This window comes from Melitaea cinxia, chromosome Z, assembly GCF_905220565.1.
Source record: "Melitaea cinxia chromosome Z, ilMelCinx1.1, whole genome shotgun sequence".
Classification (NCBI taxonomy): Eukaryota; Metazoa; Arthropoda; class Insecta; order Lepidoptera; family Nymphalidae; genus Melitaea; species Melitaea cinxia.
In genome coordinates, this window is record NC_059424.1 from 7,783,268 (window position 1) to 7,807,228 (window position 23,961).

Genomic DNA, 23,961 nt, shown 5'->3' on the forward strand with positions numbered 1-23,961 from the left:
AAGTGTTTAAATAAAAATAATGTTATATCAACGAGAAACAAATACCTCGAATTGTTCGTTAAAAATTGAAATATGCTAGCACTACATAGGGAGGTTATAATATTATATTAAAAATATTTAAGAATAAAAATTTCAGTTCGCATTGCTTTCAATAAAAAAAAAAAAAAAAAAAAAAGACAGGATCAAGAGAAAATTAATGCATTTGTAACAATTTTAATTTTAATTTTCGCTAAGCTGAATGTTAATGACAACCAGAGTCCATGCAACGGAACATATTGGACAGTAAAATCAATAAGCGATGGCAAATTAAGTTTGTTTGCAAACTAATTGGTGCTTATTTTAATCAAAATAGTTCTTTTTCAGACAAAACAAGAGACAAAAGAACTAAATAATAAAAAATGTACAATACGGCCAGTTAAATTTAATCAACTAAATTTTTGGCTAAAAATATTCAAACGTAACTTTCTTTAGAAACGCGAAGCATTTGGAATTTCATCAATCTACAAATTATATATATGGAAAAAAAATAAGACGTCAAATCGTACCCGTCATATTTTTCAATAACATCATGACTTCAGGCGTGTATATTTTTTTTGTCGAATTCGTCATCGTTATAGTGTTGGAGATGTTGTTTCTTGCGAAGATTTTGCTCTAAAAATAAGATTTATTTTTGTTTAACTTTATATTATAGTAAGTAGATTAAACAATGTTATCAATTCAATTTTTTTCAACCTGAATTTTGAGTATGTCTTCATTTCGAGCCCTATACAGAGACTCTAGAAGCTGTAGCCGATTTTGAAGTTCTGCTATATTTTTTTCCATTTTTTCTTCTCGGGGTAATTGAGCTGAAAGAAAAATATTTTTACTCTATCGAAGCATGCGGTTTACTAAAATTTTGTTTAGTGTTTTTGATAATTTAAATAAAAAAAAAAACATGGTAAGCTTTTTATGTTATAGACAAATCAAATATAATCTTAGCTTAAAATATTAATTCTTTAATTATAAATTAAGCTAGGTCTTGCCTAAAGAGATGAAATTACTTATCCCTTTAATAATAATAATTTGACGACGCGTTGGCGCAGCGGTCACAGCACTAGCTGTTGCGCTAGCGGTCGCGGATTCAATCCCCACTCACGATAAACATTTGTATTGACCATATAGATATTTGTTGTGGTCTGAGCGTTTGTGCTGTTTGTGTTGTTTGTTGTGTGTGTTTCCGGACCCCCGACACAGAAGACCTACTGGGGACCGTTAAGAGTGAAGCTTTTATTTATTTAAAAATTATTTAATGCTATTCTATCACCAGTACAAAATATTTAGTAAAATAACTGTATTATGTACGAGTACTTCTGAACATCGTTCCAAAAATAATTCTGAACATCGTTAACGAATATCAAGTATGTGAAATAAATTAATTTAATTTAATAGTCTACGTTCTATACAATGGTAATTTCTGGAATTGTGTAGAAATTAATTTGTTATTGACGAACTAATCAAAGAACAATTTTACTTCAATATCTCTATTTGTAATACGTCTATGGAATTGGGTATTATACTAAATATAGTGATGAATCATCTTTTATATTTATTTTCTAACCTATAAAGCCTATTAAGTAAGAAATGGATAAAAATGTACTTGATTTGCCTAATCAACAATATTTAACTTCGGTTGATTATGAAGATTAGTTGTGTGTGTAGTTGTTGTAGTTGTTGTGTAGTTGTAGACGATTGGATGTTTCAAGAAAATATATACATACTTAACATAGAAAGATTGAGCTATTAAGGTTAAAAAAATAACGTTATTATTGTAATTTTCGTAAAAAAAATCATATATTATCTACGTTATATAAAGTTTAATACTTCTGTATTCTAAATTGACAAAAGACCGTACCGCCTAACTTTCGTAATACATTTCTTACCTATTACCTCTTTATAAGTAAAACTTAAAAAGTTTTTTTATTGTATGTACACGTTATGAATGAACGAACGTATTGGCCTACTTTCTAGTATCAAACTTCAAACGACAGTGAACATTAATTACATTAAATCCATGATTATCGTATCAAAGAGAAAACAAACTCATGATATGTTTTACTTGCCTATTGCAAGTTTAGATGTATGATTCCAACTTAAATTTAGAAGAATTTTTAGTTCACTCAATTACAGTGTACTTGATTTTTCTACCTGTTTACCGATGCATACGCGCCGACGCAATACCACTATTTCATGTTCCGTTCAGCCCATCGCAGTCTACTACTGGACATAGGTCATGTACGTATGTATCATCGATCAAGATAAGACTCAATCAAAATGGGGGCTTTGAAATACTCGTATCTTTCTTTTCTGCGTATATTTGGAAATGTGATCGATCGTACTTAACGAAAATGGAACCAAAATGGAACGAAACAATAAATATTCAAACAGCGAAATGCTATATTTATATTTTGTAATTAAATATTATATATAATAATATATTTTAATATTATATATTATTCATACGGAAAAATTTGGCACCATTAACAATCATTAATTAAGTTTAAAATTTGTTTTTCGAACGACTTTTTTCCATTAAATTCCAACTATTTCTTTTTAATGAAAAATAATCTTACTTTTTTCGTATAAACAGTAGGTAATACTAAAATATCCGAAAAAATGTTTTCACGGCATAATGATCTTAAAATTCTCTTAAACATTACAATAATTAATTACACAATTAAAAATTGTTTTTTCGAACGACTCTTTTCCATTGAATTCCAATTAGTTCAATTTCTAAAAAATAATGTGAATGTTTTTTACAAACAACGACAATTCTAAAATATACGAACAATGTTTTCACGGCGAAATGATCTTAAAATCCTTTTAAGCAAATACAAAAGAAAAACTAAACCCAAGGAATAAATAATATTTTATTTAAGAAGTAAATAGCTTTTCAAATGTATATAATATATTCTAACAATACGTAGTCCTTCGTCGGGTATTAATTATTGTAGACGCTATTTGAATAGTCTGAAAATATACATTGTTATTGATGGGAATATTACGAAATATTTTGTTCAACATTTGAATCACTCTGATAGGGAAAGTACCTTTATTTTACAGAAGATCACATCTAAATATCACTGCTTTCAAGTAGTTTTTTGCGTTCCTGTGTTGAGTAATGTAGCTAGAGCTCCAGAGGAGGGGAGTTGGAGCGGTAGCGCTCTGGCCATATTTCTGGTGTTCCAGGCGTATACATGTTACGGTACCTACTTAACATCAGACGGAACCCCCACCTTTTTGTACCAAAAAAATCTTAATTTATTTCTATTTTTTTATTATTATTATGAAAATGAATAAAATATTTATTGTCATATCATCTGTATTAAAATAATTACAGTTTTAACGTCACAGCTTTCAAGCCGCTTTTGAAATAAATTCCTGTCAAAAGCGAAGACGTGAAGCTTAAATGCTTAAGGAATTTCAATGTTGCTACTCCAGAGTCGGACATAATACATTACATGACATATCGACCTTACCATAAGATATATATAGAACCCTATAGGTAGGTTGAATTAGGCACATTTAAGGAGCATATGCGTGACGTAGACGATACAGCCTAAAAAATTGTTAAATTGTGAAACGCTAATGACATCTGAATTGTTTTGCCTTTGAGTCTTGTCAATCGTGATAGAACCAGTGAGTCCATTTAATATAACTTGTAATTTTGTCCATTTTTATCTTGTACCGTTTTGCGTGATATAGTAAATTTTACATGTCGACAACGGCGATTCAGTCTGTAATATCCCACTGCTGGGCATATGCCTCTTTATCCATCTAGGTGAAGGTTCGAAGCTTAATCCACCACACTGTTTCACTGTGGGTTAGCGGATGTATTCCTTAACCGTCTGCTTAACGTGCTCTTCGAGGCACGATAGGGAGATTCACAAGGACAGATAACATGACTGGAAAGAAATATCTGTATAAACATCCATCCCGAGCGGGAATCAAACCCGCAATCGCTGATGTGTGCGCAAACACGGTGCACGCACCACTACACCAGAGCGACGTATCACAATTTTACATGTCAGTTCTAAATATTGCATATGTCAGAGGCAAATGTAAAAATAAAACGTTGTATTCGATTCGAATGAAATATGAATCCCCGTAAAAAACTACTTCGTAAAGTCTCTGTATCATCAAATATCAACAGTTTTTCAAACCGCATATTTCGCAAAAGCGAATACATGCAATAAACTTGCAAACCATTTTTAAAACTACTCGTCACGAGTAACCTATTTTTAAAACTTCAATTTTCCAATGTAGGCTCAAAGTAAATTTTTTTTTTTTTTTCTGGGAGATATGGACATCTAAATATTAAAACTTAATCATAGTATCTTTTAGTAACTAAAAGTTCACACAAGTTGTCTTTTTCAATCTTTTGGTGTTTTATTTACTGTAAGGCATGAAAACTATTAATATTTGAAATTGCTGCCAAGATATACCGTAATTACAAATATTCCGTCCCTTCTTTTACTCGCGGTTTCGTACGAGTACGCCTGTAGGTATATAAATGTACGGTATATGAAAGTACTCTAGACTACTAGAGAAAAAATGATATCGGTATTTTTTTAAAGCTGTACACTGATTTTATTTTATTACTAGCTGACTGAATATCCCACTGCTGGGCATAGGCTTTCGGAAGGAAAATTTTAGACTGACGGTGCTATTTCGATAAATTATTATTTATACTATTACGCTATACCAGACATTAATATGTAATTTTTCTATTTCACGTCTATAACATTTTCGCGTCCGAAAAATATAAAAAAGAACAACTAAATTTAAAGGAACATTTTAGCAAATTTCGCTTTTAAAATACGTAACTTACGTACATATGTACTACGTACATCTACGTACATCTACATACGTACCACGTACATATGTACTATGTTTAAAAGTAAAATACTACAAATCAATACTCCTGCGATCAATTTCGAAACTTACTTGACAAATATTGAAAACAAATGCAAAGTAATAAAGCTTCTCCGCTTACGATGAAATAGTTCTTGAAGTACCAAACGTTAATAAAGGTACGGTTATATTTATATAACATAGGAGGAAGTTAATCCTCAAAGCAGATTATTGAAATCTTCATTAAATATTACTACTGAGTCCATAATCTCTCATTATTAGTTTCTGCTTTTGATTAAATTTTATATCTTAAAAGGAATTTATATTTAAGCTTTATTTAAAAGCATGAGATGTAAATTTAACAATTTTTATGGTATGTTACTTCTACACAGATTTTAAGTCAAAAACAGTAGAACAGAAAAAAATTAATAATATAATTATTATTGTTTGTAATGCTATAGCAGTGTTCTGTATTAGAAGTATATTAAAGACAGAAGATCAAATAGATTCATTTAGGTTTTGTACTATTAATACTAATAATGAATACATTTTGCTGTTGTCGATTCACGTTCTAGTGTAATTACCATACTAATAATAAATAAATACTAAATCATAAACAGCGCTGTCCACAATTAAATTTAGGTCATCACACACGTCTTACCAATTTTTCCACCATCCACGTGAAATGTAGTCTGGCAGAAGTACGTAAAAGTTTGAAGTAAGGTTCGATTATTACACAGACTTAAGGCCGTCGTACTGAATATACAGGTAATTCATTTTTCATTCAATTGATTTAAGATAAAACGATTTAATATTAATCGATTCATGAATATATACTTAAACGCGCCTGTGTCATCATTCAAATTGATTGACCCGATTCGCAATGTCGATATGATCTATGAAGCGATAAAATTATAATATTTTAAAATGAGTTACTCAAAAAGTCTATCGTTAAAGATACAATGGCCAGAACTACTTGCCCTTGATGCTGAGATGCTTCGTTGTCAAAACCTTAGGTACTTCTTAACAAAGACTTGCTAAATATAGTAAACTGTTAAAAACGGTACTCGAAAACCTCAAAAGTGAAAATTGTATTTATGCAATTTACAAGTGTGCTTCTGCATATGTGTATCTATTCTCTCTGTGTATGTACAAATATTTCGACAGTTTTACGATTTTTTTTAACACACACATACACACACTCCGACTTATCATCATTTTAACAACATAAATACTTTTACTACCCCATTAATATTATTATCTTATCATTCTAAAGTGAAACAAACACGTTTTTTTTATAGGTTCTTACTATTCCAAATGACATAGAAATTTAATATTTGTTTATCAAGGTACACGTACAAAGAAAAAAAGTGAAAATTACTGACAATCATAATAAACAAAGTAATAACAACTTACTTTAAAAAACTAATGATATCCCATTCAAAACATAAAAGTGAAATGAGAGTCAAGTTCAACATTGAAAAATGCGTCGTTCTTGACTTCACCCTACAAAAATCGAAATCTATATGCGTATCTAGTTTTGTGATCACTCGCGATGTAATTTAATATTAAAGTTGGCTTTCAAGGCACACATGCTTTTAATGGGATAATACTCTATGAATCAACCAATACAGACCGCGAACTGATCATTTACTTATTTCGTATAAAATGCAGTCATCGAGTGAAACTACTATAAACAAGGGACAACTATGTAAGAAAAAAAATCTTACTTACAAAAAGAAAACGTATTTTCGACATATTGTTGTCGATATTGCATTTGCTCGTAACTATTGCAAGAGAAAGAATTCTTTGGAATCATTAACTTATCAAATTCTTCTAATTTGACCACAGAACGCGGTGATAATCGTAGGAACTACGTATTAAAATACAGCAGATTAACGCCGAGTTGCACGAAAATAAATTAAAATTTAAGTAGTGATTAAACTAATTTAATCGCAAGAATTGTATGAAATTTTTGTGATTAAATTAGTTTAATCTCTACTTTAATTTTAATTTTGTTTTGTGCAACTCGGCGTAAGTGTCTAAAAGAAAAGTAACGTTGCTTCAAAAAGTTTTAGATGATTTTTTCAAGGCGCGAACATTGCTCGGATGTGTTGAGAATATGCATTCTGAATCAATTAAAAAGAATACTGCTTTGCAGATTTCAAAATGAAACAAAACACACTCGACCTGGCACGAAGAAGCGTTAAGATGGCATAACCGATATCTCACCTATCCCACACATGATGTGTTGACAATTATAGTCATAAAAAGCATAAAAATAAATACATACAACAAAACCATTCATGCAGTACACAGTTCAAGTAACAAATAACAAATCACTTGATAGAAGAGATCAAGGGACAACAACTATCCAATTAAAGCAAATGAGAAACGAAAAACATTAAAAAAATAGTATCCTTTAAGTAGCCATAGTCACAAGATATACATACATATATATTTTGTAATTTGAGATTGTGACGTTTATGTAGTGAGAGAATTATTTTAAGGGAATCGAAATTTACAGTTTTTTAAGTTAAATAATTAAAATAATCTACGGAAAAAGGAATGTCTATAAATTTTATTTCGAATAATATTATTGAACAAAATAAAATGAAAGATGTCTTGTGTCGTATTGACACCCATTAGTCTAGACTGTTGTCTGAGACTATCTTGGATACGGGCGCAGACAATAGATGCCGCCCAGACGCTTCTTCATTTCAATCAGAATCTACCCACGCTACCACGATATTCTTTACAAATCCGGTACATACATTGTATGTGAAATTCGAGATTAGAGATTATTACGTTTTTGTATCATTTAGTTGCGTTAACAAAGCAAAATGCTGTTGCTTTGGTAGAAGACACGAAGGTTCTTTCAAAAAATGAACGAACGAATGTATTGACAATATTACGTTATATATTATTTGTCACCAGTTTTTCCATTAGTATGAAACTTATATTGATTAGAGTATCCGATTTTTTCGCTGTTTCTAGGCAATGTTTATATATTTTAACTTAATAATAAAATATTGTATTTTTAAGGTCACTTTAAAATGTTGTTGATGAATGTACCAACGAAGACATTATATCCTTCTCATTTAAAATATATTTTTAAAAGAGAAGAAGGCAAGGCCTCTTTCCCCATGTAGGAGAGGGATCAGAGCTCTATTCACCACGCTGGTCCAATGCGAGTTGGCGGATATATTTCCCTACTATGAGTAACGATTGCTATCAGGTGTACATAATAACACCCGGGACCGACAGCTTAACGTGCTTTCTAAGGCACGGTAGGGAGACCCACAAGGATTAACAACAAGAGCGAAAATAAATATTTGTATAAACACAAATATCTACTCCGAGCGAAAATCGAACCCGCGACCGTCGATGTTTAGGCGCCGCCGACACAGTACACGCACTTACCATACACCAGAGCGGTCGTTAAGTTTATACCTTTTACTAATGACGTTTTCACTTTATAAAATTTTACTATATATTTTTATATCAAACCAAAATGTTGAAACAAGTAACAACTCGCTATTAAATAGACTGCAATAATGGTAATGTTGAAAAGGGAACTGAAAGTCGTATATACATTTACGTGAAACATGGCAAGCAAATACGTAGTGGAGATATTAATTCCGTCCGACTTCTGAAATCCCTTTGACAGCGACATGTGCATATTAATATAGAACAGGGTTGTAAAGCCTTTGAAAATGGTAAAAAGAGAAAAAAATATATAGACAGATGAAACCCATTGGAAAAGGAAAAAAATGCAACTAAAATTAAAGGAAAAATAAATTACGGGCGATCTGATCGAAGGGAAGTGGTGGAGAGGGGGCGGGGCTAAGGGTAAAAAAATGGTTTCAACCGCAAACTTCATGTAAAATTTAAAAAAAAAAAACCAAGTTTTTGGTTTTTTTATTTTTATCTTAAACAAAAAAGAAATTTACGAAATTTGGTGAACAATTTACCTTTTTGTATCCCAAACACACTGTAAATTTTTTTATTTAAAATATTTATTTTTTTATTTCACGATAATTTGACCTCAATATCAAAAAAGCACTCTTATTTTCAAACGTAAATTCTCACGTCAAAATATCAGCTTTTTTAGAGTAGTCGATGGGCTTTTTATTCGTTGAAATCTCTATTTTTTGTTGGTGTGAAAAAAAAAATACATTAATATGATAAATGTTTTCAGAAAATATAAAGAAATAACAGGTAGTAAGACCCTTCTAGCCCCTTCCCACTTCTAGGATGGCGATGTCAGGGATAGAGATATGCGAAGGGGATGAGAAAAATAAGGAATGCTGACACCAAAACTATATGGAATGACAAACTTGAAAGAGAGAGAGAGAGGTAAAGAAAATAAACATATATAATTAGTTAATTATTTGCTGATCCTTATAACGTTTTAAAGCAATTTATCAAAAAAGCGCCTAAAACATATCTCTATAATCACATCCAATGTGTATCAATTATAAAATAATACTCACAGGCGTTGAAACCGTACAATATGGAGAGCATTAAACAGATGGCGACCACTAGTATGAGAAGTACATTGCTACGCCGACGTGGCGGTCCGCATCCTCTGAAGTTTCTCGCCATTCTCGACAGCGGGAACCTGATACAAAGAAAAATATTAAATAAATTAATTAATATTAAAAGCCAATGGGGTTATTAACTAACAAGTGAATTTGAATATTGAATATTGGATCCTCCAAAAACATGTAGAGATGATAATTAAATGATTGAGCTCTTCAGCTCGTAACATCCCAATACTGAGCTTAGGGTGCTTTCACCATAAGAAGGATCAGATCTTAATTCACCACGCAAACTCGACTGCGGGTTGGCGGATATGTACCCTACTATGAGTAAAGATCGCTATCTATCTAAATAAATGTATCTGTTTACAACCGGGACCGTCTTAATGTGTGCTCCGAGGCAAGGCAGGGAGACCTGCAAGGACCAGACACTAGCCCGGAAACAAATATTTGTACAAATACAAATATCCATCCCGAGCGGGAATCGAGCCCGCAACTGTAGGTATTTAGTTGTCGGGTTCGTTTAACTAAATACCTATTTAGTTGTCGCAAACGCAAACGCAACACGCACACTACAGCGATGTTTTGACAAATGGAATCAACATATTACATTTTGTAAAGTTAAATGAGGTGGTCAATGTAAATATGGATTCGACTGAGGGCAGACGATAAAAAAAAAACTCAATGCATACTGTTTTGAAAGTAAAATTTTTAACAATGCATTTGATTGTACGTCATATACCACACTTATTATTATTTTTGTTACTAGCTGTATCCTGCGCGCGTTGCTACGCTTTTTATTTATTTATTTTTTTGGTCTTACCAACTCAGAAACCTTTATGGGCTCATGTACAACACTTTGCTGAAGATAATGACATGATCAAATGCATAGTTTACGATTCTATAAAGGACATAGAGATAAACATTCATATATAATATATATATTATAAGTGTCATATAGATACCGACAAACTCGTCATTGAAAAAAATAACGTCAATTGCATAATATTATTTATATTTTAAAGTAAATAATAAATCGATCGATTAATTTATTTATTTTAGGTAGATACCTACATTACAATATCTCAAAAATGAAATTTTTGTTGAACTTTTTGAAATGATGAAATAAAAATGTTTTACTGTAAACCAAATATTTTACGCAGAAAAATAATAAATACCGGTGTAATATAAGATTTGTTCAAAGGTTTAAATTTCGAAACAGCTGCACAAATATTATCTTTCAACTAGTATTTATGCTTATACAATAAAGAAATGCCTTTATTCACAATGTTTAAAGATAATAAGCGCTTTATTTGCGAAACACACTGCAATACGATACGATGAACATTAGATAAAAAATAGTAAATTAAAATAATAATAAAAAAACATCAAAGTAAATGTGGAAGAACTAACTATAAATAAAAATAAATAATAACAATAGTAATAATATAAATAAATAAAAAGAAATTGAAACAGTTGAATTCAAAAATGACAACAGACATTTAAAATGCTACTCATTAGCAGCGTGTCTCACAAAAAGGTAAGTCTTTGGCTTCAGTTAGGGATAAACCCTAACACCGATTTTCAGGACTACCTATTATTATTTTTATTTCATCCTGGCGGCAGTGGGGTAAAACTAGTGAGTAATTGTAATATCATAAAATATACTTATACATGTACTTATACGAATACCTACTAATCATGCTTTCTAATAGACATCATAGTATACACATACACATACATATACACATACACACACACATACATAAATATATATTTTCATGTATAACTATCGTTAAATAAATAGATAGATATAATATATCGACGCCTTAAATACTTTTTTTTTTCAAAATCATAGACCTACAATGTAAAGCATGCATAGAGAAAATACGACACTAATTATGTAACGAAAAACATATTTGTTTTTTTTTTCTTATCGATTTTCTTATCGACCACCCAAGAGGAGTGATTTGGGCAAACAAAATGCATTGACTACTACACTCTTGTGTCGACAACCTGTCCTTTTGTCTATTCTCTAAAGTATTAAAATTGTGTAATATATGTTAAAACTACTCAAACTGTTATTTTTTTTTAAATTGAATTATTGGTGTTAATTTATTACCAAAACAGTACATACATTTTAGACAGAAAAGAACCGAGAACTAACCGAGACTAACTACTATATTATGTGCACATAAAATTTATTAAACATTATACAAAAAATATAATAATAATAAGACAACAGGGATACTTCAGCAATTGATTAATTCGTACATACTTATTTTAAAATACGACTGTTTTATTTTATAAACGAGTTCCAATTAAATAAAGTGAACAATAAAAATTAATATCATTTTATGTGTTACTAGCGACCCGCCCCGGCTTCGCACGGTTACAAAAATTATCAGTGTTCCTCTACTATATTATGCATGTATTTATACATATAATATAAACCTTCTTCTGGAATCACTCTATTTACTAAAGAGAACCTCATCACAATTCGTTGCGAAGTTTTAATGATCTAAGCATACAGACATCGGGAAGCGACTTTATTTTATACTATTTAATGATTAACATGAATTAAGTCACGTGCGTATTAAATCCATTCGATTTCGTACGTTCAAATACAGTCGAGATTGGAAGCATTGTCGGTTAACGCTTTGTCGTCAATTGCAAGCAATTTACAGACAACCGAAGCGATTAGAAGCTTATGCAGTCAAGATTGGAAGCATTGTCGGTTCATGCTTTGTGGTCGGTGCAAGCAATTTACAAACAGCCGAAGAGATTAGAAGCTTGCCTAACTCATCAACCATATAACAGCACCAGTTAATTGGAAATCGGTTGAACAAATTGATTTTCGCATTAATTTGATCCTTGTCTTCTGTTGGTTGTCGGTCTCGTATCTTCGTATATTTTATTGTTTTGCCAGCAGAATACATGGGTGTAGCAAAATTTTAACCAGCAGATGTATGTACTTAAAAAACATTTATAAAACCAAAGACGGGTCCGAATGAGAATAAAAGAAGCCAAAACGAAATAACGTCATGTCTCGTAAACTCGTAAAATTTAAATATTCGTTAAATTTTTTGATATTTTACAATTTTATGATAGAGGATAGTTGTCTGTTCGTCTGTTTGCATGCTTTTTTTTTCGCAACACAAAAACTTTTATACAAAAATTGTATGAGGAACACTGATGTGATTCTGAAGGTATGAATTAAAATCTGCTGCAGCAAATCTCGATACACCATCTAGACGTGATTATATTACTTACTAAGCAATTGTAGTGATAGTGGAACCAAGGTATTTTGTACACACATTGTCATTTGCTAGAAATATAAATACCAAATTAATAATTAAGCAATTTGTGTGATTGTCATCAAGTTCGCAAATAACCTGTTACAAAAAACTCACTATAATTTAATGAATTTGTTAATGAGTCTTAGCCCCAAAAAAATCAAATCATTAAATATTTATTTGCTCTTGTTGAATAAAAGAAAAAAGAAACTGTAATTAGTGATATATTTTTAGACCAATCGCATTTTATTTATAACTAGCGGACCCGGCAGACGTCGCCCTGCCCGGAAAATATCTACCAAATTTGATAGCTTAATACCGATAGCAGCGCCACCTACCGGGTCCAGTTGAGATAAAAACTACCACATCTTCCAAGTCAGACAAAATTACAGATGCTTACAAAATTGGAAAAAAATTGGTTCAGTAGTTTCGGAGTTACATACCAATCGCAGCGCCACCTATCAGGTCCAATTGAGATACTCCCAAGTTGGACCAAATTACAGATGTTTGAAAAATTTGATAAAAATTGGTTCAGTAATTTCGGAGTAACATACATTAAAAATTTGCATTGTTAACGCCCACCCCCGTAATTCTTATTGGGTATGAGTTGTCCTAGAATCCGCTCATCGATCATTTCTGCATCACATATAGGAGATTCGTACCAGATTTGGAGTCGATAGTTTAAAAACAGGAATTTTCCATTGTTAACGCCCCCGCAACAATATAATAGGTAATGTTAAATAGCTAGTTAATACCAAATTTACTGTATATTAATTAAATTAAAATACGGTCTACGAATAAGATCAATTAATCATTAATAACTTACGTAAAATGCGCCCTAATATATTATTTAACATGAACTTTATTGAATAGCAATAATGTTCAAATTGACTCTACATTTTAGTTAGAAAACGTTTGTATGGGAAATAGAAAAGGGCTGTTTTTAGGGCTTTCACGGAAATTATTCGAATTTTTCTCGCCGTAAAAACCATCCTTGGATTTCAACGAACATTTAAAAAAAAGAATTGGTAAAATTGGTCCAGGCGTTGTTGACTTATACGCTTACTAACACATTTTACGATTCATTTTTATATATAATTAAAAAAGATTAAATAGAGCCCGGATTCGATCGACCTATTTATTGTATATTAGAAAATGAAAATGTAAAAACTCAAAAACAATCAACTATCGAACCCAAACTTACTAGTAGTAATCTGTGAAGATTTCTAATACACTCGTGTATTTCTCGAAAAAATGGGGTACAGCTTATCACCGAATGAGCGATACCAACCGAATAGACTGGAGTCAGTTAAAATAACTTAATGATCACGATTTAAATATTTGACCTATCTTGAAATTCAAATTTCAGTAGAAACTTTGTATGGAATTTTAATCTTGAAATCACTGTCACTGTGTCTGACACCAGAAGCGCTACAGCGCTACAATCTGTTATATTTGCCGAACTGTATACCTACCGTCTATGGAAATTATTTTAATAAGGTTCGTGCAAGATTCGACTAAATTTATAATGATTGAAACTTTAAAAAAAAAGTAGGTAAGGAGTTTCTTGCCTTTTTTCTTCTCAGAATATATATTTGAATACGGTAGTAGCTTTGTTTTAAACGTGATTATTTTTTTAAGGATTAATTTAATTATATAATTTTAAAACGACGATTTATAATAAGTGCTTTTAGAGCCTCATTGAATAAGAAGTTTTTTTTGGTATTGATTTTTTAGTCCAATAATTGAACTGTCACTAAGTATTTTCACTTTTACAGGATTATCTAAACGTATCGTATCGTTTCGTTTTCTAGAATTTGAGCTTTTTCGTCTAATTTTATTACACTATTCACTGAAATTTTAACAGATTATCCTATCCCGTTTGTCTGAAGTTTTTAGCTGTTAATATAAATCAATGCGTGATTTTTTTCATACGTCGTAAAAGAGTCATTGCAACTAGTGTGATGAATAATTGAAAATGGTTGAAAGTGTCTTTAAAGATCCTTGCAGAAATTTAAGTAATATTCAGGTAGTGTTTAGTTTAGAATACAATCAATGCAAAGACAGGCGACAGAATTTAAAACTAAAAACAAAATTGCGAATTTGTTGAAGTTTTGAGTATAATCGTAATTAAAGATAGACGACTAATTTAATAGCAGCTCTAAAAAATTACCGTATACAAGGTATTGAAAGAATTCTTTCGAAAATCTTCCATCAGGTATCCAACGTACAAATGGCCACGTGAGTAAATTCGGTACCAAAAATGTTAAAAGATTTTGTGTCCTGGAGAAAACGTTATGCTCATTCGTTTATTTACGTTGACGAGAGGAGCCTTGGGTCATTGAATAAATGCAGGATGGATAAAATGGCGACAGGTTTCTGGAACAGCTTATGATCCACGAATGCCCCTTAAACTTAAGGGAAAAATCTACAAAACGATCATAAGACCCGTCGTAATGTATGAATCAGAATGTTGGGCAACGAAAGTGACGGCTGAAAGAAGAGTGCACGCAGCCGAGATGAGAATGCTGAGATGGCTGTGTGGAGTGACGAGGAAAGATCGGATTAGAAATAAGAATGTAACTGGAAGTTTGAAAGTAGCATCCGTGACGAAGAAAATAAGGCGCAGTAGGTTAGCGTGGTATGGGCATGTAATGAAGAGGGATGAACGCTATATTGGTAAACGAATGAGAGATGAATGTCGAATGACGAAGAGCGATCGGTGGGTCAAAAAAGCAATGGATGAATTGTGTGAGTCAGGACATGAGAAACAAAAGAATAAGCGCTGAAGTGACGAATAATAGAGAGAAATGGAAGAGGAAAACATGTTGTGCCGACCCTACATACGTGAGATAAAGGCAGGGAGATGATGATGAGGAGAGGAGGTTATAAATTCTTGATAAATTGTTCTTTGAAGATCAATTTAGGCAAGTAAAAAAACGCGTTAAGTTGGTAGAAGAATGATCGTGCATTTTGTCGTAAATCATGTTACGTGGTCCTCAGCTCGCTGGTTCACTTAAGTGTATTTGCAATAATTACACATAGCGTAGAAAATTTTTGTTAGATCCAAAACGCTCAACGCTTTAGCGCATCTTTCTCAGCTAACCTATATCTGTTATATTCTAAGAATTTAAAAATCAAGTATTAGAATATTCTCTTTAATGTACTAACTTAGGAGTTACTAAACGAAAATTTGTCTCTTCGGTGGAGTTAATCGCATCCTGAGAAACATAACGTGTTTGCATAGTCAAATCGAAACGAAAACTATGATGACAGGTTCTTGAGTACACCCAAGTGTATCAAGTGTCGTTGAAATTATATCGAGAAATGAAAAATACTTTACTCATACATACAACTGATGCCGGTTACTATAAAATGATATATTAGTGTCAATATCGCTGCAATTACCCCGTTCAGTGGGTTTTGAGCTTATCACGAATATAAAGACGCAACCTTTAAGCCTGTTATAGAAAATATAGTGATTACGTCACAATAAATTATAATATGATTGATATATTTAACTACTGACATCGATACACCTGTTCATCAACGGTACATTAAAATGTGAAAGCAATATAGCTTAGTGAGTTGTTATTGTATAATTATATCTACTTAACTGCATGTATAAAAGTAATAAAATTCAATTCAAAAATTTTGTTTTAGTTTTGATTTTGGTAATTTAACAATTTTCAGCCGATTCTCAGACCTACCCGATAAGCACACAAAATTTCACAAAAATCGTTCCAGCCATTTCGTAGGAATATTGTAACTAACTGTGTGACACGAGTATTTTATCTATAAGATATATCATTTTATATTTACGAGTATGTAATGTGTTAGTCTAAGTGTGTATTTATGTGTGCATGTTTGGGTGTGAGAGTATATGCATCTGAATACATAAAAACACGTTATAAAAACAATATACGCTTATAGTGTTAAGGGTAGACTACACGCAAAAAAATGAAAATTGTACAGATAAAAAAAAACAACGTAACTGAAAAATACCGTCAGTGTCGGCCCGCAACCTACCTTTACTAGACAGTCACAGGACTCGATCTGTAGTTTAAGTAATATATCGATTCTAGCATAACATTAATACATGATTTTAATACAAAGCATGGCCTATGGATGTAACATTTAAATTAAAAAGTTCACTTTTTAATTATTAATAATATTCCCATATACTTTAACTAAATAAATGAAGATACGTGTATATTGATTATATTATTTTCCGAATAGAAAATTTAGACATTATTCGTTATCAGAACTAAGGAAAAGATACGAATTAAAACTAAAGTGACATTGACATCGAAATTATAAAATTATACTTAATAATAGAAATAATCACGGAATTTGAAATTCAAGTTCTAAAGCTGAATTTTTAAATCTAACGACTGTAAAGCATTCTATCTTTTCATTTTTTTTAATTATTATCAAAAGAATATTACTAAATAAAAAGTGATTTTTATTTTGTAATGATTTTCTGAAGTTTTTAGAGTCGCTTTTTATATAGGTAAGTTTTTCTCAGCTATGCTGCCCTCAATACGGTTACCGCCATGTCCTAAAAGTGTCATGTCCCGAATGTGAAGAGTCATATCCGAATACGTGAACAAGGCATCAGACCCTTAAATCAAACCAACTTTCTGTGACTAATTGTAACAACATCATACCTACGCTGTATCCGGTACACTAATTACTTTGAGAGTGCCTAATGTTTTTTCTAATAATAATTAATCATAAGAGTAAAATTTCTCTGGTGCGTGTATCGGGTAGGCGCCTAAATAGCTACGGTTTGCGGGTTCCATTCCCGCTCGAGATGGATATTTGTAGTTATACTAATATTTGTTTCCGATTTGGATATTTGTCCTTGTGGGTCTTTCCACCATGCCTCTAAGAGCATGTTAAGCTGTCCGTATCGGTTGTTATCATATACACCTTTATAGCAATCGTTAGTCATAGTAAAGAATATCGTCGAATGGGGGATTAAGCTCCAATTCTTTTCCAACATGGAAAAAGAGGCTTATGCCAGCAAAGGAATCCTTATATACAATTGTAAAAAAAAAGTATACAAAATCAAACAACCAAGCTATTATTCATTTCGGTCGATATACCGTTAAAATATCCTTCTCTGCCTATCTATGGAAAACGAAATTCAATAACTAACTTCAGTACAATCTTAGTGATTTTTAAAATGGACATGGTTTAAATGAGAAGTCAGGGATCCCTCGGCATAGCAAAGATATTGTGAGTAGAATTTCCTTTGTACTTATACAACTTGATATTATAGCAAAATAAAATAAATAATTGTTACAACAAATATTATAAGAAATTGCCGTCGCAAAATTACCGTCGCAAAACACTATTTTAATAACGTTTATTATTAAAATTACTTAAAAATTAGTTCAGAATAATTACAGCAATGATTCGTTGCGAAACTTGCGCTGTTTTTTTTATAGCTTGTCGAAAAATCAACGTACAACGCATTTCAAAAAAATTTGTCTTCAATAATTGGACATAACGGTACTTACGCAATAATAACAATTTTACACTAGGTACACGAAAATAATAGAAACAGCAATATCTACTTTAACATAAATTTTAAAATTTGACGGACAAAAATTGTAACAAAGAATTTAAACGGCTATAAGCTACATACATAATTCAAAATCCAAGTTAATTAAATATTTATAACGAATAAACTAAATAGTTACTCAGCAATAAACAAACATTTATATTTATGTTACTTATAAAGCACAAAACTTGAAACTACTACTTACTGCTTTCAACAATTGTTCTCACATTGAAATTATAAACAACAAAGTTAAAACAAACTTTTGTATCGCGTCTGCTTAGTCGAGTATGCATAAAATGTTTTAAACTTTTACAAGTCGATTTTCATTCGAACATATAGACGATTCTAGTACACAGATAAGGTTAGTGGCCTTAAAAAAATTTTTTTCGAGTCTCGTATTAATATAGTTTACGATGTTTTAAGAATACTTTACAAGAGAAATGATAAAGATCCTTAAAATCTCAAGTCGAAATTTTAATAATTAAAGGTCGCTCCAAATTTTACAGTTTCCAAGACAAGTACGTTATATCTTTTCGAGCTACTTCTGAACATGAATATCAACGAACTTCATATTTTTTCTTGTATTTGACATCCCAAAGAATGGAATTAAACACGAGAAATAAAATACAGTTAAATGAACATTTAAAGAAACTGAAAAAAAATGAAATAATGCGAAAAATAATTTAAAAAACATCGATTTTTGACGATTTTAGAATTTTAAAAAAAATTATTGTCCCTTCAAAAATATTTTTTTTTAATTTCCATTTGGAGAGGACTCTTAAAACATTGTAAATTTACATATTTTGGTACGAGACAAGAAAAAAAATATATATATATATATATATTGGGCCACCCTAGTATATCTCAATTGTAGACAAAGACTAAGTACCGTATGTGCATTTGTAACAATTTCTGAAGCATCCTTTTAATTAATCAAACAATTAACAAACAATCTCTTATACTCGGCTTAAGGCCTATGAAGATTATAATTTTTATTTAATTTATTAAAATATCTGAACTGTATAAAGTTACTAAAGGAACTATTTAATCATTAAGTAACTCATTGTTGCAATAAAAGAAAAATTGTCAAAAAAATAAAACGATCTACTAAAAAATTACTATTAAAAGAAAAAAAAAAAGTAGTTAAATAATTTTTTTAAGGAAACTAAAAGCAAAAAAAAAATACAAAACAACGAAAAAGTAACGAAAACATATTTTATTTAAAGTTATTAATACAAACCTTAACCGATGTCGACGTAGTAGGCACCTGAGAAATTCATTTAAAACTCAGAAAAATTTAGATTTGTTCGCGAGTCGTCAACGCCCGTTTTACAGGAGCGAAGCCGGTAAACTGCACCCGACAGGGTAGCATTCTCCTATATATATACGAAATGTGACGTCAGCGATTTCAGTCGACGCATGCGTTGTTAACAAAATGTAGATTATATGTTGACAAGTATTAGAAAGAGTGGGATGTGATTAAAATAAATTAATTACTTCCAGTTTTTCTTTTACTGAAAATATTAATATGTATAAATATGAATAGATATCATCGTTGATATCTGGGGGCACGGTAGTGCCCCCGCCAAGACGAAAAAAAAAAAAAAAAAAAAAAAAAAAAAACGAAAAGCACTACCTATCTTTTCTCGAAGTGCTTCGTCGTTTTTTTGAACCCTCATAACTTGGGTTTGGATTATACTAGATAAACAAAATTCTCGGAATATAATGTCAATAGTGGACTTATTAAACATATAAAGTTTCAATTACATAGCTCTTATACTTTAGATTTTATTGATATCTAAAAAACCCCGATTTCGTCACTCACTGATGATCATCAAAATTCTTAGAGTACTTCCTGAAGTCCCAGAAAGCTGAAATTTGGTATGTAAGCTAGTATTAGTACACAAACAAGAAAAAAATTCTAAAACTTGGAACTTTTACCCCCCAATCCCTTAAACTAGGGGATGGAAGTTTGTATGAGACTTCCGCAAATTTTGATGCTGGAGGTCTGAAAATTGATATAGGGACTCCTAGTTACTCCTTGTTATAAATAATAATAATAAAATACATAAAAAATAAAAATTGGTTATTAGTTTAGGTCGAAAATTTACATTGTGTAATTTTGGTATTTAAGTTTTGGTGGAGGTCCGTTAGCATATCAGTTCAACATAAAATCAAAAACAGCGTGCTTCAACCGAATATGGTGGAGATTGGATGATATTTATGGTATAAAATGTGTCGGAGGTAAAATGCAGCTATAATATTGTCATAAGCAACTTACAAAAAGAAGTGAAATCCCACCAAAAACATTTTCATGTAAAATGTTGCCAAGACGAGATCATATGGCTCGCACTGTCAAAAAGTTATCAGATCTCATGTAGAGCCAAGCTTCTAACTCTACACGTCCTAACTCTACAAGCCCTAACTTCATAAACTCTACACCTTAGTCAAAATATGTGGCTTGGCCGTTTCGTTACTACCGGCTGCCGATGTTGTAGATGACGACTTTCCTGTCTCATTTATATATATATATTTTCTCTTTTTATTTTTATTTGTATTATATGTATATCAATTATTCTTCTTTTTATTTTTTCTTTAATAGAACTATTGTATAACAGAAAAGTAATAAACAGTGAATAAATTTTTCACCTTACGCCCACGTGAAGGTAGCGAAACGGCCAAGCCACATATTTTGACTAAGGTGTAGATCTTATGAAGTTAGGGCTTGTAGAGTTAGGACGTGTAGAGTTAGAAGCTTGGCTCTACATGAGATCTGATAACTTTTTGACAGTGCGAGCCATATGATCTCGTCTTGGCAACATTTTACATGAAAATGTTTTTGGTGGGATTAAATATACGCGAAACATCATTATTAAGAATATATACATTAACAAATTATAATTTATGTAACGAAAAATAAACATAAAAGGAATATATATATATACAAAATAACAGCACAAAGTTTCATAGAATGCAACAGGCAGGTTCATCGCAAGTATCCTAGTACCTGCCGACGTCAGTCAGCTTTATTTAGCTTTTAAAAGGTTAAATTCAAATAAATTTTAACATAACGTATGTCGATGTCTAACAAATAAATAGAAACATTGAATTATACAAAATACTAATTGAAATAATTTTATTTATGTTAAATTTCATAAAAATTTTAGGGATGTCTATATAATAATATTTATCGAGAGAGTATTGTAGATTACAATACCTCAGTTAACATTGTACTAGTATATAATTATCTTTATTAAATAAATAAATATATAAAAAGATGTAAAAAGGACAATATATATGTATATAACGGAGTAAGAACACCTTCAGTGTTTTTATAAAGCCAACATAGTGTCAAAATAGTTTCCTAATGTTCGTTTATAAAACTGACAGCGTAAACAGGTGTGTAACAGCGGTGAAGTAGAAGGGGAGCACTTTAGGAGGATTTGGATTTCCGTTCATCCGAGTGTCTTCTAGCGAGATCGCACCTCGGTTTAGAACGAAGTCGGTTTGGGAATCAAGCACACTGTGTTCGGCCATATTTATACACTTTCATTCCAGGTACACGTACATGTTAAGAATTTCAATAAATCAAGCGTGTATTACATACAATTTGATGTTTTAAATAAGAGTATTAATTTTTACACTAATGATAAATCAACAACATATGAAATAATTAAAAAACAATCTCATTATTAAACTGAATCAGTTCAATTGACGAACTATTGTTATTGCGCCGACATATTATGTTTTCAGTGTGAATATGATGTGGTGAGACTGGACTATATGAAGTACTTGACGAACAAACTCAATAAACCGTGTATTAGTAAAAAGTTATTTGACATTGAAAGTTACTTTGTATGTGTGTTTGATGTTATTAAGCCAATAAAAATTACTTTTACTACAATATATCTATACAAATAAATAAAATTGAAGTGTCTGTTTGTAACATTAAAATAACCGCTTTTTACTAAATGCACATGGATGTGTATACGGTACATATAAGAAAATAACATTTTTGTTCCGACTAATCGGCTGGACCAATTTTGACGGGACTTTCACTGGCAGATAGCTCATGTAGTAAGGAGTAACCCGTAGCGTGCATTCCATAAAGGCACTGCCTACCTTGTCATGTTACTAAAAATGATATATTAAACATCAACATTACATATTTTTGAAAAAGACATAAACCGTAATTCAATTTAAATCCGCTTCAACTAAAAAACCCGCCGTCATATATGCACCATTTGAGCTTCGCGCGAATCGACGACGGCCCTTTTATGAAACTTCTGCCTACAATCGCTAACAAAATGTTAGCAATGACAGTAGGACAAAGTAGTAGTGAAAGTAAATAGTGCATCCAAATTCAACACGTTCGATTTTACGGATAAATTAAAAATTCTTCAGGCGTATCGATTTAACATATAAATAACTAGAGATGCCACGAATAGTAATTTGGCCGAATACCGAATACCGAATGTTCGGCGAGGCTCTTGGCCGAAGCACCGAACATTCGGCAGCCGAATATTCGGCCACACTTAGTACTTTTCACGGGCGACAAGACACAACTCGTCACCGTACGAGTTTAAACTTGCATCGCTGAAGTACCTAATATTTTGTTTCATAATTTCATTTTTCATTGATTGTTGGTGCATACGTACGTACTGTATACTAAAATATAACATTTAATGTGATTGATTACCATAAGAAATATCACCGTTTGTTCGAGAAAAGCAAAATGAATCAATTTAATAAAAAATCGCCTATTTGGAACTATTATAAAATTTATAGTGAAGACAATAAACTGGCAGTTTGTTTGTTGTGATTATTTCTTACCACTGGTAGATTTTAAATATTAATTTGTTAGTCCTTTTTTGGTTAAATAAATATCTTTGTGAGTAATATTTTGAGTTTTTTCATAATTTATTTGGTAATAAATTATGAAAAAACTCAAAAAAAAAAGGAAGTAAATCTATTTATCACGATTTCACGCCCAAACTGCTGAACCGATTTAAATGAAATTTGGTACACAGATACTCTAGAGCCTTAGAAAGGACATGGGCTATAATTTACGCGAGGTCGCGGAAAAACAGTAGGAAATAAAAAAATTGCTATTCGCTATTCGGTATTCGGCCAAATGGTTAACCATATTCGGCCGAATACCGAATAGCGAAAAAAAGAGGCCGAATAGCCGAATACCGAATAATTGCCGAATATTCGTGGCATCTCTATAAATAACAATGACGTTATAATTTTTCATTTATTAATAAATAAACAAGTTCTTTCATTAAGCATACAATTTCGTAACTAATTAATAGTGTTATCAATGATTTGCTATGTTTGACACAAACGAAATTATCAGTGTGCCGGTCTTATGAGGTCACAACCTATCCAGTAACTGATTTGTTTGATAAGTATCAGTTGGTTGCTGTAAGTGTATTTGTGTGCATGCATTATTGTTAGTATAAATGCACTTTACGTGTCCAATAATTTACTTGTCTTGAAATTATCTAAAAGCCTCTATTCCCAACAAAATTGAAATAAATTAGGAAAAAATTGCGAGAAAGTAGGTGCAGTATGGCTGTTCATATTTTTTTTGACTGCCTAACCTGTCAAAAAACTTTATTCACGCCACTGGGAGTAACTTAGGCTACTTTTATTT

The 23,961-nt window shown here is 31.3% G+C and overlaps 2 protein-coding genes across 2 annotated transcripts in view; one reads left to right on the top strand and one right to left on the bottom strand.

The window, feature by feature from the left end:
- The window catches only part of LOC123669005 (alpha-1,3-mannosyl-glycoprotein 4-beta-N-acetylglucosaminyltransferase A-like), a 48,190-nt gene that overhangs the window by 11,907 nt on the left and 12,322 nt on the right, over positions 1-23,961 (bottom strand). The window contains 3 exon segments of the mRNA XM_045602682.1: positions 546-651; positions 706-845; positions 9,387-9,514. Of these exon segments, the coding sequence (XP_045458638.1) occupies positions 546-651; positions 706-845; positions 9,387-9,498 (358 nt within the window). The 5' untranslated portion in view covers positions 9,499-9,514.
- LOC123668558 lies at positions 15,187-15,519 on the top strand. The gene has a single exon (XM_045602290.1). It carries the CDS (start codon positions 15,187-15,189, stop codon positions 15,517-15,519), a length of 333 nt encoding a protein of 110 aa, XP_045458246.1.